We start from the raw sequence: 18,610 nt of genomic DNA, 5'->3' as shown, positions 1-18,610 counted from the left end.
ATTGTCCATAACAGGCCTCCCTGGTCTTTGTAAAAACTTGAATCTGGTAGTTCCATTCATCTGCTTAAAGCTCTTCATTGGCTCATCCCATCACCTCAAAGAAAGTCCAGACCCCTCTCCCTGATCAGCCCCCTTCCTGATCTGGTGCCTCTGCCTCTCCTGCCCTTCTCCCACCCCTGCCCCTGACCCCTCAGTGAGCGCAGTACTCTTCCTGCTACTTAGTAACCTCTTAGCTCATGTTTCTTATGCTTGGTACAAGACACGCAGCCTTCAAGCTTCAGCTTAAGAAAAGTGTGGTCAGGGGCCATGGCGAGGTGATCAGGCAGGTCTGCAACTAAAATCCTGCTCTCCCGTCACTGCCTTTGCAACCCAGGGCACATTAAATCCTCTACTTTCTTATCTTTAAAATGAGAATAAGCCAAACCTTAGAGTTGAGAAGATTAGACCGAAAAATGTCAAGCTCCTGGCCCCCACCAGTTGTAAGTGCTCAATCGACAGAACTCTGATGATGATGACGATGACCACTGTCATCATTACTGCTAACCCCCGCCAAACCTCTGCTTGCTTATAGCCATGGAGCCCATCACCCAAGACAAACGTGTCTCCCAGGGCCACAACGGAGACCTGTATTTCTCTAATGTGATGCAGCAGGACACGCAGACCGACTACAGCTGCAACGCCCGCTTCCACTTCACCCACACCATCCAGCAGAAGAATCCCTTCACCCTCAAGGTCCTCACCAGTAAGTGCAGGCCCCGGCCTGGGGCTGGGGGCCAGAGGTTGCAAGCAAGCCCACTGAGCCCACGCAGCCCCAGGTACCTGAGTCTGGGGGGATCCTTGTCCCTGCCCTACAAGTCCTTCTAGTTCATTGTTCCTGAGCCACTTCAGCTGCTTTTAACCCACATCTCTTGATGCTGGAGCCTCCAGTCAAAGTTGAAACTTGGTCCTACTGTGTTCGCGCATCTCAGTCAAACAGCAGTGGGAATCAGACTCACCTTGGAACTGGGCCAACATACCCAGGCCCAGCCCTGTCATACCTCAGTCCTTGTTGTTCTTTATGAGCTACCCAGGTGTTTCTGATACACACCAGAGTTTGAGAACCCCAGCTCTAAGTCGTCCTCTGACATTTCCATCAGGACTCAGCTTAATTATTTCTTTTGTTTGCAGTCATTTCTTGGTTATCTTTATCTCTAGAAGAAAGCCATAGCGTAAAATAAAAAAAAAAATTAGTTGGATACATCATAATACATTTTTGTTCTGTAACATGTATATGCTAAACCATATGGAATTGCTATGTTTGTAAGCTGCAGACTTACGGTTTACTTTTATTTGTTTTAGTTTCTATTCCCCGATTCTTTTGACTGGTATAAAAGCAAATCCGCATTTCTTGGCCCATTCTAGCACTGGTGGCCCTTCCCAAAGGAGACAGAGGCTTAGTCAGAAACATACTTCTTGGCAGGGACAAGCCAGCTGGAGTTTTTGTTACAAATCCCTCAGCCCCCTCAGGATATTGAAAGTTGTCTATGTTGATATACATCATAGATTTGTAACATGTTTCCAACAGAGGACCCCCCCCAAAAAAAAAGAGACCTTAACCTGTCTGATGGACGCTGGGAATGTTGTTTTCTATGCTATGGACAGTGAGGATTGGGGAGGGGCAGGCAAAGAGCCCCAGGTGGGTGCTGGCAGTTTCTAGAGGTTGGAGAAAAGAGGCTGACCCCTGGCTTCCAGGACCCCCCACAGGCAGGTGTGGGTCAAGAGAGGCCTGGGTGAGTCACTCCTCTTGAGGACAAATGTGGGGCCCCCCAGCCCATCGTATTCTCTTTCTCCTTCATCAGTTCCACTGCTGATGGAGGCTGGGGCTCCTGAGAGCCGATAGCCCCCACTCCCTTTCCACTGTGGCATGGAGGTGGATCCACAGGGAAGCAGCTTTTCCCCTCCTTTTTCCCCTTTTCACTCTTTATTTTCTTCCTTTTTCTGTTTTACTTCCTTCCTCCGTGTTTCCCCTCCCTCTTTCTTCTTTCTTCTCTGTCTCTATTCTTCTTTCTTCCTTGGACTCTGTTCTGACCCTCTTCTGACCGCCTCCCTCCTGCTCTGAGCGACTCCACACACTGTTCCAAGCTGGTGTTAAGCTGCCCCTCCTGTGATAGCCGCAGCAAACCCTGCATGTTCCTGGCCGGGTGACACAGCTTCCTGCTGCCTGCTCCCCTCTCCTGGCTTTCCCACTCCTGACTCAGGCCCAGGGAGACCCCCTGGAGAAGGAAGGTGGTTTGTCTGCAGTGTTTCCTCGGTGCACGTCTGGTGACTGCCCGCCAGCAGGCTTAGTGGGGAGGACGGCAGCATGGCCTCAGCAGCTAGGACAGAGCTGGCAGTGTTGGCAGTGGGAGGAACGGGGAGGTCAAGAGCAAGATACTTGCTGAGCTGACCCTGGACAACCTTAGCATCATTGCCTGGGCCCCTCTCCCCCTGCATGGAGATGCTGGAACTGAGTCAAGTGACCTTCTGCCATCCTGGGCAGAGGCCACCATGGGGTGGAGCAGAGACCAGAAGATCAAGGTGGTGAAGAGTCTTCCTCTTTAGAATTAAGTTAGAGATTTAAGCAACATTTAGAAGTTAGACTTTGAAGAAACACTCTTTCCTCTACCAGAGGATATAAGGGATGTTTGTTTCTGTTTCATTCTTGGGTGCCCTATTCCCAGGAGGAAAACTTTCCTCCAAATGATGAGAAAACTTCCAGGTGGTTGAAGCAGATCCGTGTCAGCTTCCTGGAGTCCTCCCAGGGGCAGCTCTGGCTGAGAGCAAGTTCTGGGCATCTAAGCCAGCCAGAATTGGGCACAGTTGCTTAAAATAGCACAGTTGTGCTCTGTCTACTTTTCTGTCTGGAAAGGACACAAGCTTTCTCTTATACCTTCAGAACCAGGTCTCGGGGTGGGAGGCAAAGTCATCAAGTTGGGACAGCTTCAAAGGCCCTGTTCTCACCAGGGCTCCTGCCACAATTTGCCCCTTTGACAGGAAATAGATCTTATCACATCCTGTTTTGTCTTATCCGCATTAAAGAAATGGGATGAAGGTATATCGTACAAAATACTGGGTAATCTGAAATCATTTTTAAAATCTCTTTTTGGATGTAGTTAAAGATGAACAGTAGAGTCAGGCTAGCAGAGTGTACCTACCCCATTTTGCCCATGCTGTAACCCAGGCCCGTCCCTCCTGGTGCCTCCTGCCAAGAGGCAACCTTGGTGAGAGAGGAGAATTCTCCCTGAGGCAAACAATGGAGCGCTTCCTCCTGGTGTCTAAGTGATGTTCTTAGAAGTCAGAAAGTCTCCCTAAATTTCTTATATGTGCTCCAGAACCCACAAACAGTAAGGTCAGTTCTGAGAACTGGTCATTTCTCTGGAAACAAGTTCCATTTGACCTCAGTGGCATGGGAGTATGAAAGAAGGGCCCTGGCTCTTCCATGCCACTATCTATCTACAGAAGAGGAACACAATGTCACCTCCTAAGCCCAGCTGCAGCCTGCACCTGCCCCAGGGCCACCTGCGTCTTCATTCCATTGTGGACCAGCTCCCGCCTTTAGCTGCACATACTCCCAAGCAGACTTCCCGAACAGGCTAGGTCTTTTACAATAAACCCCATCTTAACAGATAGTTCTGAATAATGCAGTCTTCCTACCACGTGTCACACAGACTTAGGATGCAATGCCAGTCCCAGAAAAGAACTCACGTACCCTCTTGCAATTAGTTGTACCGGAATTAGATCTGTCTTCAAATATGCAAATGTTTTGGCAAAGCACCTACCTCCCTCAGGCAGACAGACCGTGTTCTGGGCTCCTGGGGCTGTCTGCTGCAGTCAACTGCACCCCCCACCACACCCCCTGTTGGTACTGTCTAAACTTGAACCCAGTAGGTGGTAGAGAGCAAAAAGCTACTTAAGGACTTTGGCATGATTATGTGTCCTAGTCCAGAATGTCTTTCTCACCAAGTATTAAATGCCCAAGAGTTTTAATTACCTAATATTAGAACTGAAGCCACTGAAGAACGTCTTCATCCCCACACCATCTAGAGCAGTGTTTTTCAACCTTTCTTATCTCACAGCACACTTGAACCTATAGTTCCAAGGCACACTTAATTTATGTTGATCAAAAAAAGAATTAAAAAAATAGAATGTACTTGTGCTTAGAACTACTTTTGAAAATAATTTAATTAATGATCTTTAAAATTTTTCATGGCACACCCAAGATCCTCTCAGCACACCGGTTGAAAATCACTGGTCTAGAGGGCTTTGAATCTCCAGCATATGGAGTAGGTCTTTCCTGGCCCAACATGTGAAACTCACACCTCCTGTTTTCCTTCTCCTGTCCCAAGCTTCCTTTCTAAATCTTAAAACTTGAACGTTAGCCAAGCTCTCCCGCCTCACTGGACCCCTCCCAGCCTCTTCACTGGGAGTCCTTTCTGCCAACAGAGACATCTCAGAGAAGCCATGGTCAGATTAGCGGGGTGCTCATTGCTGGGTGCCGCCAAGGGCCCCCCCATCCCACTTTCTTTGCTGATGATTGGCGTTCCCTCCCTCCGCCAAGGAACCCTCCCCCTACCCTCTGCAGCTTAGCTTCCGCCCAGGCAGGATTTTGCTCTTCCTCGGGGCTCACTAACACCCCTTTCTCTTTAGCTGTCCAAGAACTGGCCTGACCCAGAGTCCTGGAAACTGAGGACTTTGATGAGAAGCTGTTGTTGAAAAGACAGCTGCAGGATACCACTAATCCTGATCTCATTTGTTTGAAGATGTAGTAGGAGGACCAAGCAATTAAAGTTCGTGCCTAATCTTTTTAATTTTGAAAGAAACTTATTTTATCATTGCCTTCTTTTGCAGGATTTAACCTTTTTCTTCCCTTTTGTGGGCTTTGTGTTGCTTGTGCTTCACCAAGCATATTTCCTTTCCAAACACGCCATATCTTTCCTTTGCAAAAGACCACTGGTACACTCCTCGGTTGTTTTTGTGGCTTTGCATTTCTGTTTTTTTCTCTCCCTGTTTATGCCTCCGTGACTTCTCCGTGGCCTCTTGTTTGCTCACCCTCTTTTGTTTATTGCAGACCACCCCTATAATGACTCGTCCTTAAGAAACCACCCTGACATGTACAGTGGTGAGTTGTGGCGGTAACCTTGGGAGTAACCTCGCCTATCCTAACCCTAGTTTGCCTAACCTGACTGATACCATGTCGTTAACTCCTGCTGGGGCAGGTCTAACAACTGGCCTGCCCAGGGTGCCCAGCTGACACCTCCACAGGCTGCCTGCAGTGTGGGGATTTGAGAGGGCTCACGTGGTGGCGCGGTCTCCTCTAACGTGCAAGCCTCAAGTTGCTGAATTCTCAACAAGTTGTTCAAACTAGGGTAGGACTTCAAAAGAGCTACTTGAAAAATAGAAGCCTTTACTGAAAAGTAGAAACTTAGGAATTGGTGGTGGATAGATGAAGACTATCAGAGAATAGCAGAGTTCCCACAGTGAAAAGGAAAAAGGAAGTCATTGGAAAAGGAAACAGAAGGCTTCTTAGTTTAGGTAACTAGCGTCCAGATACGAACTGCCTGCTTTGTAGTTTAGCCTTAGTTACTGGGAGTACGCAAGCATCACATTCTCAGTGATGTCCTGTGTCTCTTTGAAATCCATTTGGGGGTACACATGTTGGCTTACACCTGTAATCCCAGCACTTTGGGAGGCTGAGGAGGGAGGATCGCTTGAGGCTAGGGGTTTGAGACCAGCCTGGGCAACATAGTGAGACCCCATCTCTATAAACAATTTAAAAGTTAATTGGATATGGTGGCTCATGTACATAGTCCCATTTACTCAGGGGACTGAGGCAGGGAGATTGCTTAAACCCAGGAGTTCAAGGTTATAGGGAGCTTGATTGTTCCATTGCGCTCCAAAGCCTGGGCTATGAAATAAGACCCTATCTTTAAAAATAAAATAAAATAAATTCATCTTGGAAACAGGGGTAAGAGTCCAGCTCTGAGTTGTTGTGGAAGGAAAATGAAGTTAGACCCTCACCTGTGTGTCCCCTCTCCTATGATAGTAGTTCATGCAAATCTAGTGCCCACCAGTCCACGCTTGTCAGTTGTGGAACAATTACAATGAGGAGTGTTTGTAATTCATCACACAACTGATTGCCCAGTCTGATTCATAGGGTAATTGGCTATTTCCACACCTGAGTTACCCGTCACCATGGCTCAAGAATGTCTTCGTTTCCTTTAGCAGCCAGTGGAGGCATCATTTGCTGACTTTGGCAAGGCAGCTGGGCCCCATCATTAGTTATGCCTTGGAAGCTGAGGCTGCAGGTCCCCAAGGGGGTCATTATGGGCTCAGATAGATAGGAGGTGTCTGTACTGTGATGTGCTAATATAAATGATGATCGGTGACTGGAGTGGGGAGTGGATGAGGGAGCCAGGGCCAAGGAGGGAGACAAAGTCTTTAACTTGGCACCAAACAGCTAGAACCACACTGAGATTCTGCCAAAGAGATTTACTGCCCAAGGAAGTAGGGGACCTTTGTTGGATTCTGGGCATTGATTGTTTTCAAGATAATGGGGCCAACCCCTATTGTGTCAAGAGCCCCACAGCATGAGTGTGGAATGTATGTTTTTCTAAATTTGATTCCAGATAATCTATAATAGAAAGTATTCTGAAAGCCAGCATACGTCAGAAGCAGAATGTCCCTTTGGGTCCAGGCTCCTTACTTTATGTAAGATAAACCACATGGAGAGCATACACGTAGAGTTGTTTTATCAATGGAGTATGTTTGAGTGAGTCTGGCCACTTAACCTAGTTTGGGACAGGTGGGGCATATTATTACAAGAGAATGAATGGGAGTTACGAGAAACACCCAGGACTATGAACGCAAGCAAAGCTTACCAGTGCTTGCATGCAGACTGACCCCTTGTCCTCAATCCAAGGAAGAACAGGGCTGACCCAAGTATGAAGCTGCTGGAAAGGATATAAAGTCAAGGTGAGGCAAGAAATAGAAAATAAAAAGGAAGAAAGGAAGGTGACTTTCTTTCTGAATTCAGGGAGCTGGACAGAGAGATGCTGTTGATGAAAAATGGCCAGTATTTCTCTTTGTTTGGCTTTGAAATATGGTGTATCACTTTTGTAGCAGTAGGACCACCGCAGACCTATATTTTGTTCGGGTGATTTCTAGAGCGGGTTGGCATCCTCTGGACATCTGCTAGATGCTCCCTGACCTTCTGAAAAGCAGGGGAGGCTGGTCTGAGGTGGGAACTTGCCACTTGAGGACTCACCCAGGCAAGGAGACCAGGTAGCTAAGAGTGCTCTCTGTGAGGTGGACTGCCTGGAATTAAATCCAGGGTCCAGGACGGGCCATGGAGTGATGTTGGACAAGTCATTTAGTGGCTCAGAACTTTAATTTTCACATCTTCCAAATGGGTATGTTAGCTGCCTTATATGAGTGTTGTGAGGGTTAAACATGAAAACGTGCGCATGGTTCACAGCTGGTGCTGGACACACTATCAGTGCTTCACAGATGTTGCTCATTATTGGTTTAAAGGGGGTGGTTTAGTGCTGACTGTGTCACGGACCCTTCTATGCATCTGAAATTAAGAGGGACACGGACAACTTGAAGAGAAGCTAAGGGAAGAATTGTAGACCCAAGTATAGGAAGAAAGAGGAAGAAATTTTAAGGCAGACTAGAGAAACAAAAGCTGTTCAGATCTTCAGCTATGCTGAGAACAAGACAAAAAGCCTCAACTGCTGCACAAGGGATTTTGGTTAGACTCACAGAAGAAATTTCCTGGCAGTGAAAGGTATCAAATGTTACTAGACAGAGAGTTTTTCTTATCTTCTGGGGTCGTTTAACCAGCCATTCCTAGAGCCAGAGAGGCCGATGAGATGCCAGAAATCTAGCCCTGTGAGTTTCTGGTTCTCAATTCTGAGAATCAAAGCAGCAAAGTCGTCTGGGTGGAAGATTCAGCTGCCCCTCAAAGCTGTTCTGGGCAAAAGCCCATCTGATTCATTCACCTCTCATCCTGCTAACATGCAGCACTTCCCAGAAAGGAGGTTGTCAGCTCTCTTGACCTATCCTCCAGCAGGAGATTATCAAGAAGCGGTTTTTATTGGACCACTAAAGCCAATGTGGTGGAGGCAGTGTCGTCTCCTGATGTCCCCTAGCTGACCATATCCCCCCGGAAACCCAGGCGCCCACTCCGAGCCATAGCACATGGGAGCAGGAGAGGACAGGCTGTCCTTGGGCAGATGTCAGATGCACCCATGTGGGAAGCTCCTCCTGAGTCCACGCAGAGGTGAACTTTAGCATACGGACTCTGAATTTAATCAGGGATTAGGTCAGACCCCACCCTGAAGATCAGAGAGTAACAGAAACATCCTCAGGGTAGACGGCTCTCCAGGATCCCTGCCTCCATGGTTAAGGAAGTTTTCCTATGACATCCAAAAGGAAATGGTCGGTTTCACCATGTAGAAGCTCTTGTAGTAATCACCTTTACCTTAAAGAGTCTTTCTATATATGCTTCTCCAGATAAGTAAATTAGGGACTCTCCTTTGGGAACAGTGGCTCCCAAAGCCACCAGCTGGCTTAACCTTCCTGAATTTTCATATAAATTCCTCCTGCTGCAGTTGATCACATTTCATCAGAACCTCCCCGGTGGGGCCATCCTTCTTGTTCCTTAATAACAACTTGTGTCCTCCTGACTCTTCTTCAAGCTTTCCATGCCTGTAAGAATCCAGTTGAGATGCCTTCGGAGCATCTTACTTCCTCTCCAGCTTGGGTCTAAGCTTATTTAATAGCCACTGAGGAGAGAAGGAATCTTAGCTCAGAGAGTACGAACACGTAGTGGAAGAGTTTCACCAGAGCAGCTCACTAAGACAGAAATATCTTTCTCCTTCACCTCTCGTGCCCTTGACTTTTCTTTGATCTGAATAGGAAAGATATTCCCAAACCTGACTGTCAGAAGTAAGGATGGGGAGAATGGGTGTAGAGCACAAGTTTTTGAAGCAAAATGGTCTAGAATCGAAACCAGAACTAGCTATGACCTTGGGCAAGACTGTTGACTTCACTGAGCCTCAGTTTCCTTTCCTGAAAATGGGAATAAGGCCCCTCCCAGGATGGTTGTGAGGATTAAATATGATGACAATGTGCGCAGAACCGTTAGCACAGTGCTCGGCCCATAAAAATGGACACCAAATGGTGGGCCTGATGATTACCTCTGACTTCCAGTTTCACCTTCTCCCTTTTTGTTTTAGGAGACGAACTTTGGCCTGTTTCCCAGTTGTTTCTCCCGCTTTCTATAGTTGTTAGCCCACATCCTACAAATGCAGTATTGCTGTATCCTTTTATAGTCATAACTACAGTGCACCCAAGCCCCCACAACGGGACTTTGTGCTAATTTTCCTCCCTCCCATCCTTATTGCTTTGCTGGTCATGTGTGCCTGTGATGTTGCATGCTATGGTGTGAAGTAAATGTCCACAGGGTCACAGATTGGTATTTACAGAGTTTGTCCCCGCATGGGAGGAGTATGACGACTAAGCTGGGACCTCTTCCATATAGCAGCAGGATTCCCAGCTCTTGACAGATTCACCAACCTGACACCACAGCCTCTCGCTCTAGAAGCTCCTTTTCCTCATCGCGCCCTTGACCTTGTGTCATCTTGTCTCTGGTTGATTCTGTGACAGTGGGTGGGAGGAAGCTGCTGCTAGTGTCAGGCTTCCTTGGTGTTGGGCATTGGAAGCTACAAGGGCTGTAGATATAGATGGTAACCAATTAACCATATAATGGATTAATCCCCTCAGTAGCCACTGTTGTGTATGTATGTGCTGGTGGGCCAGATAGATAAGGACGTCTACAGAGAGGAAAAGTAACATGTGGGGTAGATAAATGTTTGCCTTCTGTTTTTCTTCACCCCCTTTCATTCATTTATCCCACAAACATGTAGTGAACACTTGCTGTGCGCTGTGTATTGCGCCAGCAGCCTAATTACCTCTGTATGTGATTCATCCTTCCTTCCCCTGACAAAAAGATGAAGTAGATGCAAACTCTATGAAAAGTGCTTTGCCAGCAGCCAGGGGAGAGAAGCTTCCCGAGGACAGAGGACAGGAGTCCTGACGGGCCAGCCAGAACCCAGTGAATCCAGCAAGCTCCTGCAGGAAACAGGGGCAGAGTTCCCCACCACTCTGTCCTCACTCTGCCAACACCAATTAAACCCCGAGATAAGTGCCTTGTCCTCGTCTCAGGCATCTCTGAGGGCTCCCAGCCCCGGCAGCTCTGCTCTCCCGCTACCTCTCACTGGTCCAGCTGAGCCTAAGACTTATTAAGCTCATGAGGAAGCTCAGCTTATATTCTTGTTTTTAACCAGTCTTGTGTCCAACCATACTCCTTTGGGCAGGGGGTGCCTTCTCCAGTTTCCTGATTGCCTTGAAGTTCCCAGGTGGAAGGTCCTTCTCCCCTCCATCTTACATATTTCTGTAGAGCTGCCCAAAGAGTTCTGGGGGACAGGTGAGGCTTGGGTAAGGAGGGGTCCCCTCTACTGTAGGTGTGCCCAGACTGGCAATACCCACAGAAACAGCCATCCTAAAAATCCCATCTCTACGAGCCACCTGGCCTTCAAAACCCACTGGATTTCATTGATTTCAGGCCCATGACTGCTCCAGCCTAGTTGAATTGTAGATCACCCCTTCTCCCCCTCCCCCAGATGCAATTACCATCCCCCTCCCCACTGCCCTTCCAAAGTCATTAGTGAGGAGGCAGAATGATCTTGGCCCCTGAGTGATTTCCTGTCATCTCTGCTCATTAATTCTCTCCATGTCTTTGCTAAACCATTAATAACTCTCCCTGTGTCTTTCAATGTGTGGGGGGCTTTCTGCCTCCATCCCAGCTCCCTGTCTTCAGGGTCCCAAAGAGCAGATTTTCTGTCTCTGGACATGAAATACATGTCCAATACATGCTTCCCTGTCTTCCCCACTCCTGGCTGGGGGGGAAGGATTGCTGCTGAGATGGCCTGCCCTCGGGGCCACCACAGTGGCCTCTGGGATTCCAACAGAAGATGCTCAGGGACTAGACTTCTGTTCCAGGGAAGGGGCAGTCTCCTGAGCTCCAAGGGAAGCTGGGTGCCTTCCGGCAGACCCTTTCAGAACCTAGGACTGCCCACACTCACACGCTGGCGGGGCCGAGTAGCCCCGAGCTTCCTAACACACCTCATTTAATGATGCCCACGTCCGCGGGGGTGGTTTCATCTGGGAGGGTCAGGCAGGAGACATGGTGACATTTCTCTCTAGCCTGACAATGTTGGCCACATGGGGTCAGCCCTCTGGAAGGAGGCTCATGGAGTCTATTCTGTTCTGTTTCAGCCCGAGGTGTTGCAGAAAGAACACCCAGCTTCATGTATCCCCAGGGCACTTCTAGCAGTCAGATGGTGCTTCGGGGCACGGACCTCCTGCTGGAATGCATCGCCTCTGGGGTGTACGTACTGTCTGCACCTCCCCATCCAGCCACCCTCCAGGAGGAAGGGGAGGGAGTTCGTCCTTGCTCTGTCCTGGCCACATTTGGGATTGTATCATTAGTATAAGAGAAGCAAACAGCCCCTAGTGAGCATAACTTTGCAAATCATAGTCATCTCTGCTTCATTCTGGCCATCTCTGTTCTGGACAGGGAGACAAGGAGGTGGTTAGGCATCCTGTGTGTGCATCAGTATTTCGCGGGGCTTCACCAAGTCCCCAGGCTCTCAGAGCTGAGCACTGTCCTGGGGAAGATCAGCACTTACAGGACATGGATCATCCAGGGCCCAAGAACACTTCGTGGACACCTGGGTGTCCCAGGCTCTGGCAGAAGAGAAGGGCCACATTTCGTGATAAATCCTTTGTTTCCTGCTAGCCCAACACCAGATATCGCATGGTACAAGAAAGGTGGGGACCTCCCATCTGACAAGGCCAAGTTTGAGAACTTTAATAAGGCTCTTCGTATCACCAACGTCTCCGAAGAAGACTCTGGGGAGTATTTCTGCCTGGCCTCCAACAAGATGGGCAGCATCCGGCACACGATCTCGGTGAGAGTAAAGGGTACGTTGTGTGTATTTCTCATTATGATTATTTTGCCAACCCTAAACACCGTGACCACCCTTCCCTCTGACGGTGGTTGGGGTCAGAGTGAGTGGGGGAACCTTTCAACACCCTGGTTAGTGGCAACAGTGACCTGCCACGGACGGTGCCACCTTGGAGGTGAGAGTGTGTGCGTACAAGTGCATGGGCGGGGCAGGGGAGGAGACCCACCCCGACCATCATCCTACTGCCCGTGGCGCCCAGGCTCCCTCAGCAGGTGAATTTCCTCCCATGGCCCATTTGGATCATACCCAGAGCCTTTTCTTTCTTTCATTTTGCATCCCCATGTGTGGCGTGGCATTGTAGCCCTGTGCTGTCTGTGTCCTTGTGCGTGGTGCTGTGCTGCTTTTTAAAGATGGGGAGTCACCATGGCCAAAATTATTCTTTTAAATCACTTCCCTCCCCCGCAAAGCAGGGTGGCTCACCTGATCTATCACAGGCAATAGAGCACACGTCTTTATGAGTCTCGGCCGTGTGTGTGGGCTGTGTCAGTGACGTCGGAGCCTGGGGCTGCATGGATGATTGGGTGATGAAGTCTGAGGCTGGAGTACAGGAACTTTCTCTTTTTTAAATTTTTTTTTTTGAGACAGACTTTCACTTTGTCATCCTCAATAGAGTCCTGTGGCATCATAGCTCACAGCATCAAACTCTTGGGCTCAAGTGATCCTCTTGCCTCAGCCTGCAAAGTATCTGGGACTACAGGCGCCCATTACAACACCTGGCTGTTTTTAGAGACAGGGTCTCGCTCTTGTTCAGTCTGGTCTTGAACTCCTGAGCTCAGACAATCCACCCGCCTTCAACTTTGAGAGTGCTAGGATTTCAGGCCTGAGCCACCACACCTGGCCGAGTACAGGAACTTTCTTAGCACACAGCCTATTTATCTTGTGACCTTGGTTTCAGCACCACACACAAACTTAGGGGTTCTTAGCTTTTGGAGGGATAACAAGATCTTTAGGAGAATATGCTCTAAAAGACCTTTGCTCAAAAAAATTCATATTTCCACGTATTAACAAAATTGTCCAAACTATTGAAAGGGTGGCCAGCTAAGAACTGCTCTAATCAAAGTCCGGTGCCTAAAGAAATGAATATAAGGCCTTTCCTAAGTGGTCTGATCTTACAATGACAGAAATCCAGAGGGGCCAATCCAGCAGCCGCCTTACCACCTTTGCTGCCAGTGGAGGCCTTGGGTGCACATCAGAAACACCTGTTGCCTCTGAAAGCATCAGCCATGCAGGCCTCCCCTGCATGGGAGGATTCTTGACTGAGTTGGCCTGAGACAGGCCCCAGAATCCCTGTTTTTTTAAAGGCTCACCAGAGGATTCTATTGAGCAGCCCCAGTTTAGAACTATTGTTCTGTAGACTCAAAATAGGTCAGCATCTGTGCAGCCAGGCTGGCCAAATGTAGGGGGGACCACATCATCCCAGGAGGATAGGCCCCAGGTGGTGAGGACCTGGTGGTGGAGACACAAGGACACCTGCCATCCATTCACAAGGGCTCTGTTTGGTTTCTTCTGCCTGCTTCGCACTATCTAACTCCCCTGCCTGTGCCTGTCCTTGTCTTTCAGCTGCTCCCTACTGGCTGGACGAACCCAAGAACCTTATCCTGGCTCCTGGTGAAGATGGAAGACTAGTGTGTCGAGCCAATGGGAACCCCAAACCCACTGTCCAGTGGATGGTGAATGGGGAACCTTTACAATGTAAGTAACAAGCCGTCATCCCACCTGACTCTCCTCTCGTCATAGGCTCCAGATCCCTGTCTGTGGCCGGTGCTGGTTGCACTGGAAGTGAAAGAAAAAGAGTAGCCCATGGGCAGCTGCTTCTCAGCAGCTTTGGACATCTCAGGAGGCAGGAAATTTGGCTTATTTTTGTGTGACAGGAGACCAGGAGACCTGTGGTTATGTTCCCAGAGTTGTGGGGTTTCTGCTCCCTTGGGGTTTTCTTAAATCTCTGCAGAAGCACCTTAGCAATTACCGAACCCAGTTCAGGGTTTGGGGACTGTGGCTGCATCACTGAGTGTTTAGGCTCTGAGCGATGGCCAGATCTTGGAAGTGAGAGAGAGCTCCATAACCCGTTACTGATTACCCAAATCCCACTCTCTGCTGATGGTAAAGGAAGAAACAGAAATTATATGATAATGTGAAAGATTATGGTTAGCTACAAGGAAGAACTTCCCCATGAGAATAGAGACACAGTTGCAGCTTATTGAGTAGGCATAGTCTTCCGGGAAATTTAATCTTGCCCAGATGGATGGAGTAACTCCAGCCCCCTTACAGCTAGTGGTCTTGATCAAGTTTTCGCATAATATTTCCTCCAGTTGCATTTTACTTTCTCTAGGGGTCAAAGGAAATATAAATAATGGTATCAACCAAATAGGGCAAAAAAATAGACGTGGAGAAGTCAGCATCTAACTCAAGAGCAGCATCTGGTAGAAGCAGGTAGAGAGGCAAGGCGTCAGCTAGAGGAGATGCGTAACACGGATTGTGTGCCAGGCGCTGCACCCCCGTTACTGCTTTTATGTTGGGCATTCAAGGTAAGAAAACAAGGCTCTTGTTGGTGCAGTGAACTGCCTGAGATGAGCTGGCCCAGATGTGGTGAACTGTGAGTCTGCAACACCCGTACCAGCTGGTAGTACACCTAATTGTCCCCAGTAAATATTATTTCCCTGGCTACAAACAGATTTGGACACTGCCTGGCCTCTGGGGCTTTCTGTCCTAACAGCACTTTGGGGATAAGGCAGGCAGTGGTGCTAAACTTCACAGCATCATTAAATAAATGCAGCCCAGGACTTGGAGCTGAGTCTTGGGCTCGGAAAAGTCACCTCTCCCCAGGGAACATGTGAGGGAATGACTAGGAGGAGAGTTGGTTCCCTGGGAATTTCTAGACATGGAGACATTCAAGTTGCTGGCACTGCCTGCCTCAGTGCCTTGTGGCTGAGTGGGGACCTGGGGATGGATGATAAGGATGCTGACCTTGTCTTCATTTACCTACGGCTGACGGCCCAGTTGCAGCACAGACTCACTATCTGTGGAGTGGCGCCTGCAGGCCAGACTCCTCCACCCTCCTCTGCTGACTTCCCTCATAGGTCTGGGTAATCCCGAGTGAGTTCATGGACTCTGCCAGCCAAATCACCTGTTTCCCAGTACAGAAATCTCCAGGAGAAAAGTCACCTAGTGGTTAAAGCTGAGTGGCAATTCTTTACATTTCTAGAATTTTTTTTATAGCTCATTATCATTCTCTTATCTTAGCCTTCCTTAGAGTAGGGGAAAGGTGAGACTGATTCTTCTCCATTTTTCGGATGAAGGAAATGGGACCCAGAAGAATTTGTTGATTTGCCCCAGATCCCAGAATTCCCAGTGATGTGTGGACAAACCAAGACACACACACAGCCACTCCCTAGCCTCTACTCTCTGCACCCCGGGCCAGCAGTGCTAGGAGAACTGTAGGAGGGAATGTCCTGTCTCAGGTTAGAGCTTGGGGGAAGACCTAGGATTTTGGCAATAAGGACTCTTTCAGTTTTCAACAGGAACTGGCTTGCAACCTTTGTGAATGTTTAGAAAATGTCTGCTCAGAAGGTGGGGCAGGCGATAGGCTCTATTTGTATTTTGTCTCATACTTTCAAAACACATTTACATATATGCATATTGGATAATGACAATAATAACCAGTATGTGCTAGGCCTTCTGCTAGTCCAGTTTATATGTGCATGAAATCTCAGGTTATCTTCACAGAAATCCCAGGGGGTGACATGTTATTCCCATTTTGCAGACAAGGAAACTGAACCTCAAGGTGATTGAGTGATGCTGGTAGGTGATGTGGTTAGAATTCAAACCCCTTTCCAAAGCTGATACTCTCAATCACACCTGCCTAACTGTTACATAGTTCAAGCAGGAAGTCATGTTCCAAATATCCTAGACTAGACTAAACTTCAGCAGGTTAGGTGAAGGGCCAAGGTCACACAGCTCACTAGTGGTGAGGCCAGAAGCCAGCTCATCTGGGATCCACCTAAGACTCTCCCCCACGCCCCAGTCATATTCAGGAGCCCTGGCCTGAGCCCCAAATGCCCTTCACTTTGCCCTCCCCATCTCTCACAAGGAGTGTCTCTTCCTTATCTATAGCGGCACCACCCAACCCAAACCGAGAGGTGGCTGGTGACACCATCATCTTCCGAGATACCCAGATCAGCAGCAGGGCCGTGTACCAGTGCAACACCTCCAATGAGCATGGCTACCTGCTGGCCAATGCCTTCGTCAGCGTACTGGGTGAGTGTGTGCTTCACAGCAGTCTGCTCTGCTCTCCTGCCATGGAGTTGCCCTGAGGCTTGGTTATGGGGTGCCCTTTCTTCTCCAGAGATTGGCCAGGCTGGGTGAGGTGAGAGGATGTGGGGATGGGAAGCATGGAGCACTTAAAATCCGCAGAGTAGGATGAGCAGACAGGGTTATTTCCATCAGAGAAGTCAGTCTTCATCCCCGCCCTCCCCTGGTGGGAGAGTGGGTCTATCTCATCTGCCTGGTGCATCCATGGTGACTTTCCCAGGTTCTCGGGTGGATCTCAGGGCAGGAAATGGTCCTAAGTATGTGTGCTGCAGCCCTGAGCACTGAGAGGGGGAGCTATGAGGTGCTTTGGGTTGTGCGGGAGCAGCTACACAGCCTGCTGGATAGTTTGGGGAAAGCCTTTGCAAAGCTGGACTGCATGTAAGGTAGGTTGAGGGTAGATGGACAAACTTACCTCTTCCTCACCTAACCCTTAGGGTCTTCTGGAAGGAGGGGAGGTGAATAGGGGAAGTGTCTTGGTGCTTAAAGAGCTACTATAAGGAGAAGGCATGTAGTAAAAGTAAGACCAAGGGGGAAGAGATGCAGGAATTAGACTCCGCACCCAAGATCGGTTCTCTGGGAATTTCAGATGTGCCCCCTCGGATGATGTCGCCCCGGAACCAGCTCATTAGGGTGATCCTTTACAACCGAACACGGCTGGACTGCCCGTTCTTTGGGTCTCCCATCCCCACACTCCGATGGTAAGTTCCAGAAGACGAGGCTTTCCCTAGCAGGGTCATCTGTCTCACTTTCTCCCTCCCATCTGGCCTATGATAGGTATTCAGCAACACCTGGGAACCTTCAAAGGTCATTGTAGCTGAGGGGAACTTGGCAGATCACCTGGGTGATCCAGAAAGGGAAACCAAGGCCCAGAGAGGGGTAGAGACTTGCCAGGGCCGCCCAGTGTTTGGAGACAGGCCTTACAGAGCTCAGGGCTTCAAACCCCACAGGGACTCGGTGGCCATTGCCCCACACCCTCGGGCCGCCCCTTCTCAGTGTACCGCATGTTCTGCTGCTCTGTTGTGAGGTTTAAGAATGGGCAAGGAAGCAACCTGGATGGTGGCAACTACCACGTTTATGAGAATGGCAGCCTGGAGATCAAGATGATCCGCAAAGAGGACCAAGGCATCTACACCTGTGTCGCCACCAACATTCTGGGCAAAGCTGAAAACCAAGTCCGCCTGGAGGTCAAAGGTAAAGGAGAGAGGGCACAGGTGGGAGTTCAAACTGTGGCAAGGAAGCCCCGCTGCAGTTACCCACGTGTGATACTCACTGTGAAAATGCCCCATCCCTGACGTTGAATCCTGAGTGGGCTCCTCCGTGTGCCGTCTGTGTCCTCACTGACCCAGGTGCTGGAAGCACCACGTCAGCTTATTACCAGCCAGGTCTGAAGGGGACTGACAAGGGAAACTGCTGCCCACACCCCGCCCCCCCCAGTACCACCCTGGAAGTTACATCCTATGTTCCCAGACCTGACAGGAAGGATTTGGATGACCATCAGGGGTTACCCTGGAACTCCCTTCCACTCAGACAACTGTGTACTTTTTGAGCCACCTGTGGTTGGTCAGGTGTGTCACACTGTGTGGCCCTAGGGGGGAGCTGGGCAGAGAACGGGTCAGCAACAAGCTCCTTGGGCTTCTCCACAGACCCCACCAGGATCTACCGGATGCCTGAGGACCAGGTTGCCAAGCGGGGCACCACGGTGCAGCTGGAGTGTCGCGTGAAGCACGACCCATCCCTGAAACTCACCGTCTCCTGGCTGAAGGACGATGAGCCGCTCTACATTGGAAGCAGGTTTTTGTGCCTCCCTTCTCTCTGCCTGGTACTGGCTTGAGGGGCATTTTCTTTTCCCTTCCTCCTGGTGACACACTGAAGAGCCCAAGGTCAGGGAACCTGTGTCATGTATGTCACTAAGAGCTATTGAGGATGGCCTGGGTGATACCTCCCAACTCAGGGAGAACCCTGCCTGCACCATCTCACTCCCTGCTGTCAGCTCCCTGCTTCTCTCACCTTCGCTCTGTTCTCTGCCCCCTCTCTCTTCCCCAGGCCTGTCTCTCTTCACTTCTTCCCTCTCTCTCTGCTCTCACACCTCCTCTTCCTTCTTGTCTTTTTGCTCCATCTTGTCTCCTTTTCCTCTGCCACATCACAGCCTCCGTCTGTCGGTCGGCCGGCCCTGTCTGCAGTACTCCTGTCCT

General features: G+C 49.4%; 1 protein-coding gene across 25 annotated transcripts in view; it reads left to right on the top strand.

The window, feature by feature from the left end:
• The window catches only part of NFASC (neurofascin), a 184,099-nt gene that overhangs the window by 116,315 nt on the left and 49,174 nt on the right, over positions 1–18,610 (top strand). For 18 of the 25 annotated variants that reach the window (XR_008383086.1, XR_008383085.1, XM_053605712.1 and 15 more), the window contains 9 exons: positions 572–742; positions 5,087–5,137; positions 11,359–11,470; positions 11,882–12,066; positions 13,671–13,802; positions 16,221–16,364; positions 17,005–17,116; positions 17,443–17,609; positions 18,062–18,209. Coding sequence is in view for 23 of the 25 variants with exons in the window: in XM_053605712.1 (XP_053461687.1) it covers positions 572–742; positions 5,087–5,137; positions 11,359–11,470; positions 11,882–12,066; positions 13,671–13,802; positions 16,221–16,364; positions 17,005–17,116; positions 17,443–17,609; positions 18,062–18,209 (1,222 nt within the window). In the remaining 2 variants the exon portion in view is untranslated. The remainder of the gene's footprint in view (positions 1–571; positions 743–5,086; positions 5,138–11,358; positions 11,471–11,881; positions 12,067–13,670; positions 13,803–16,220; positions 16,365–17,004; positions 17,117–17,442; positions 17,610–18,061; positions 18,210–18,610) is intronic. The other 7 variants (XM_053605709.1, XM_053605694.1, XM_053605695.1 and 4 more) reach the window with 1 other exon arrangement.

Source organism: Nycticebus coucang, chromosome 10 (genome assembly GCF_027406575.1).
Source record: "Nycticebus coucang isolate mNycCou1 chromosome 10, mNycCou1.pri, whole genome shotgun sequence".
Lineage (NCBI taxonomy): Eukaryota > Metazoa > Chordata > Mammalia > Primates > Lorisidae > Nycticebus > Nycticebus coucang.
The sequence above is the reverse complement of the archived record's forward strand: the minus strand, read 5'-3'. Positions and strand labels throughout refer to the sequence as shown.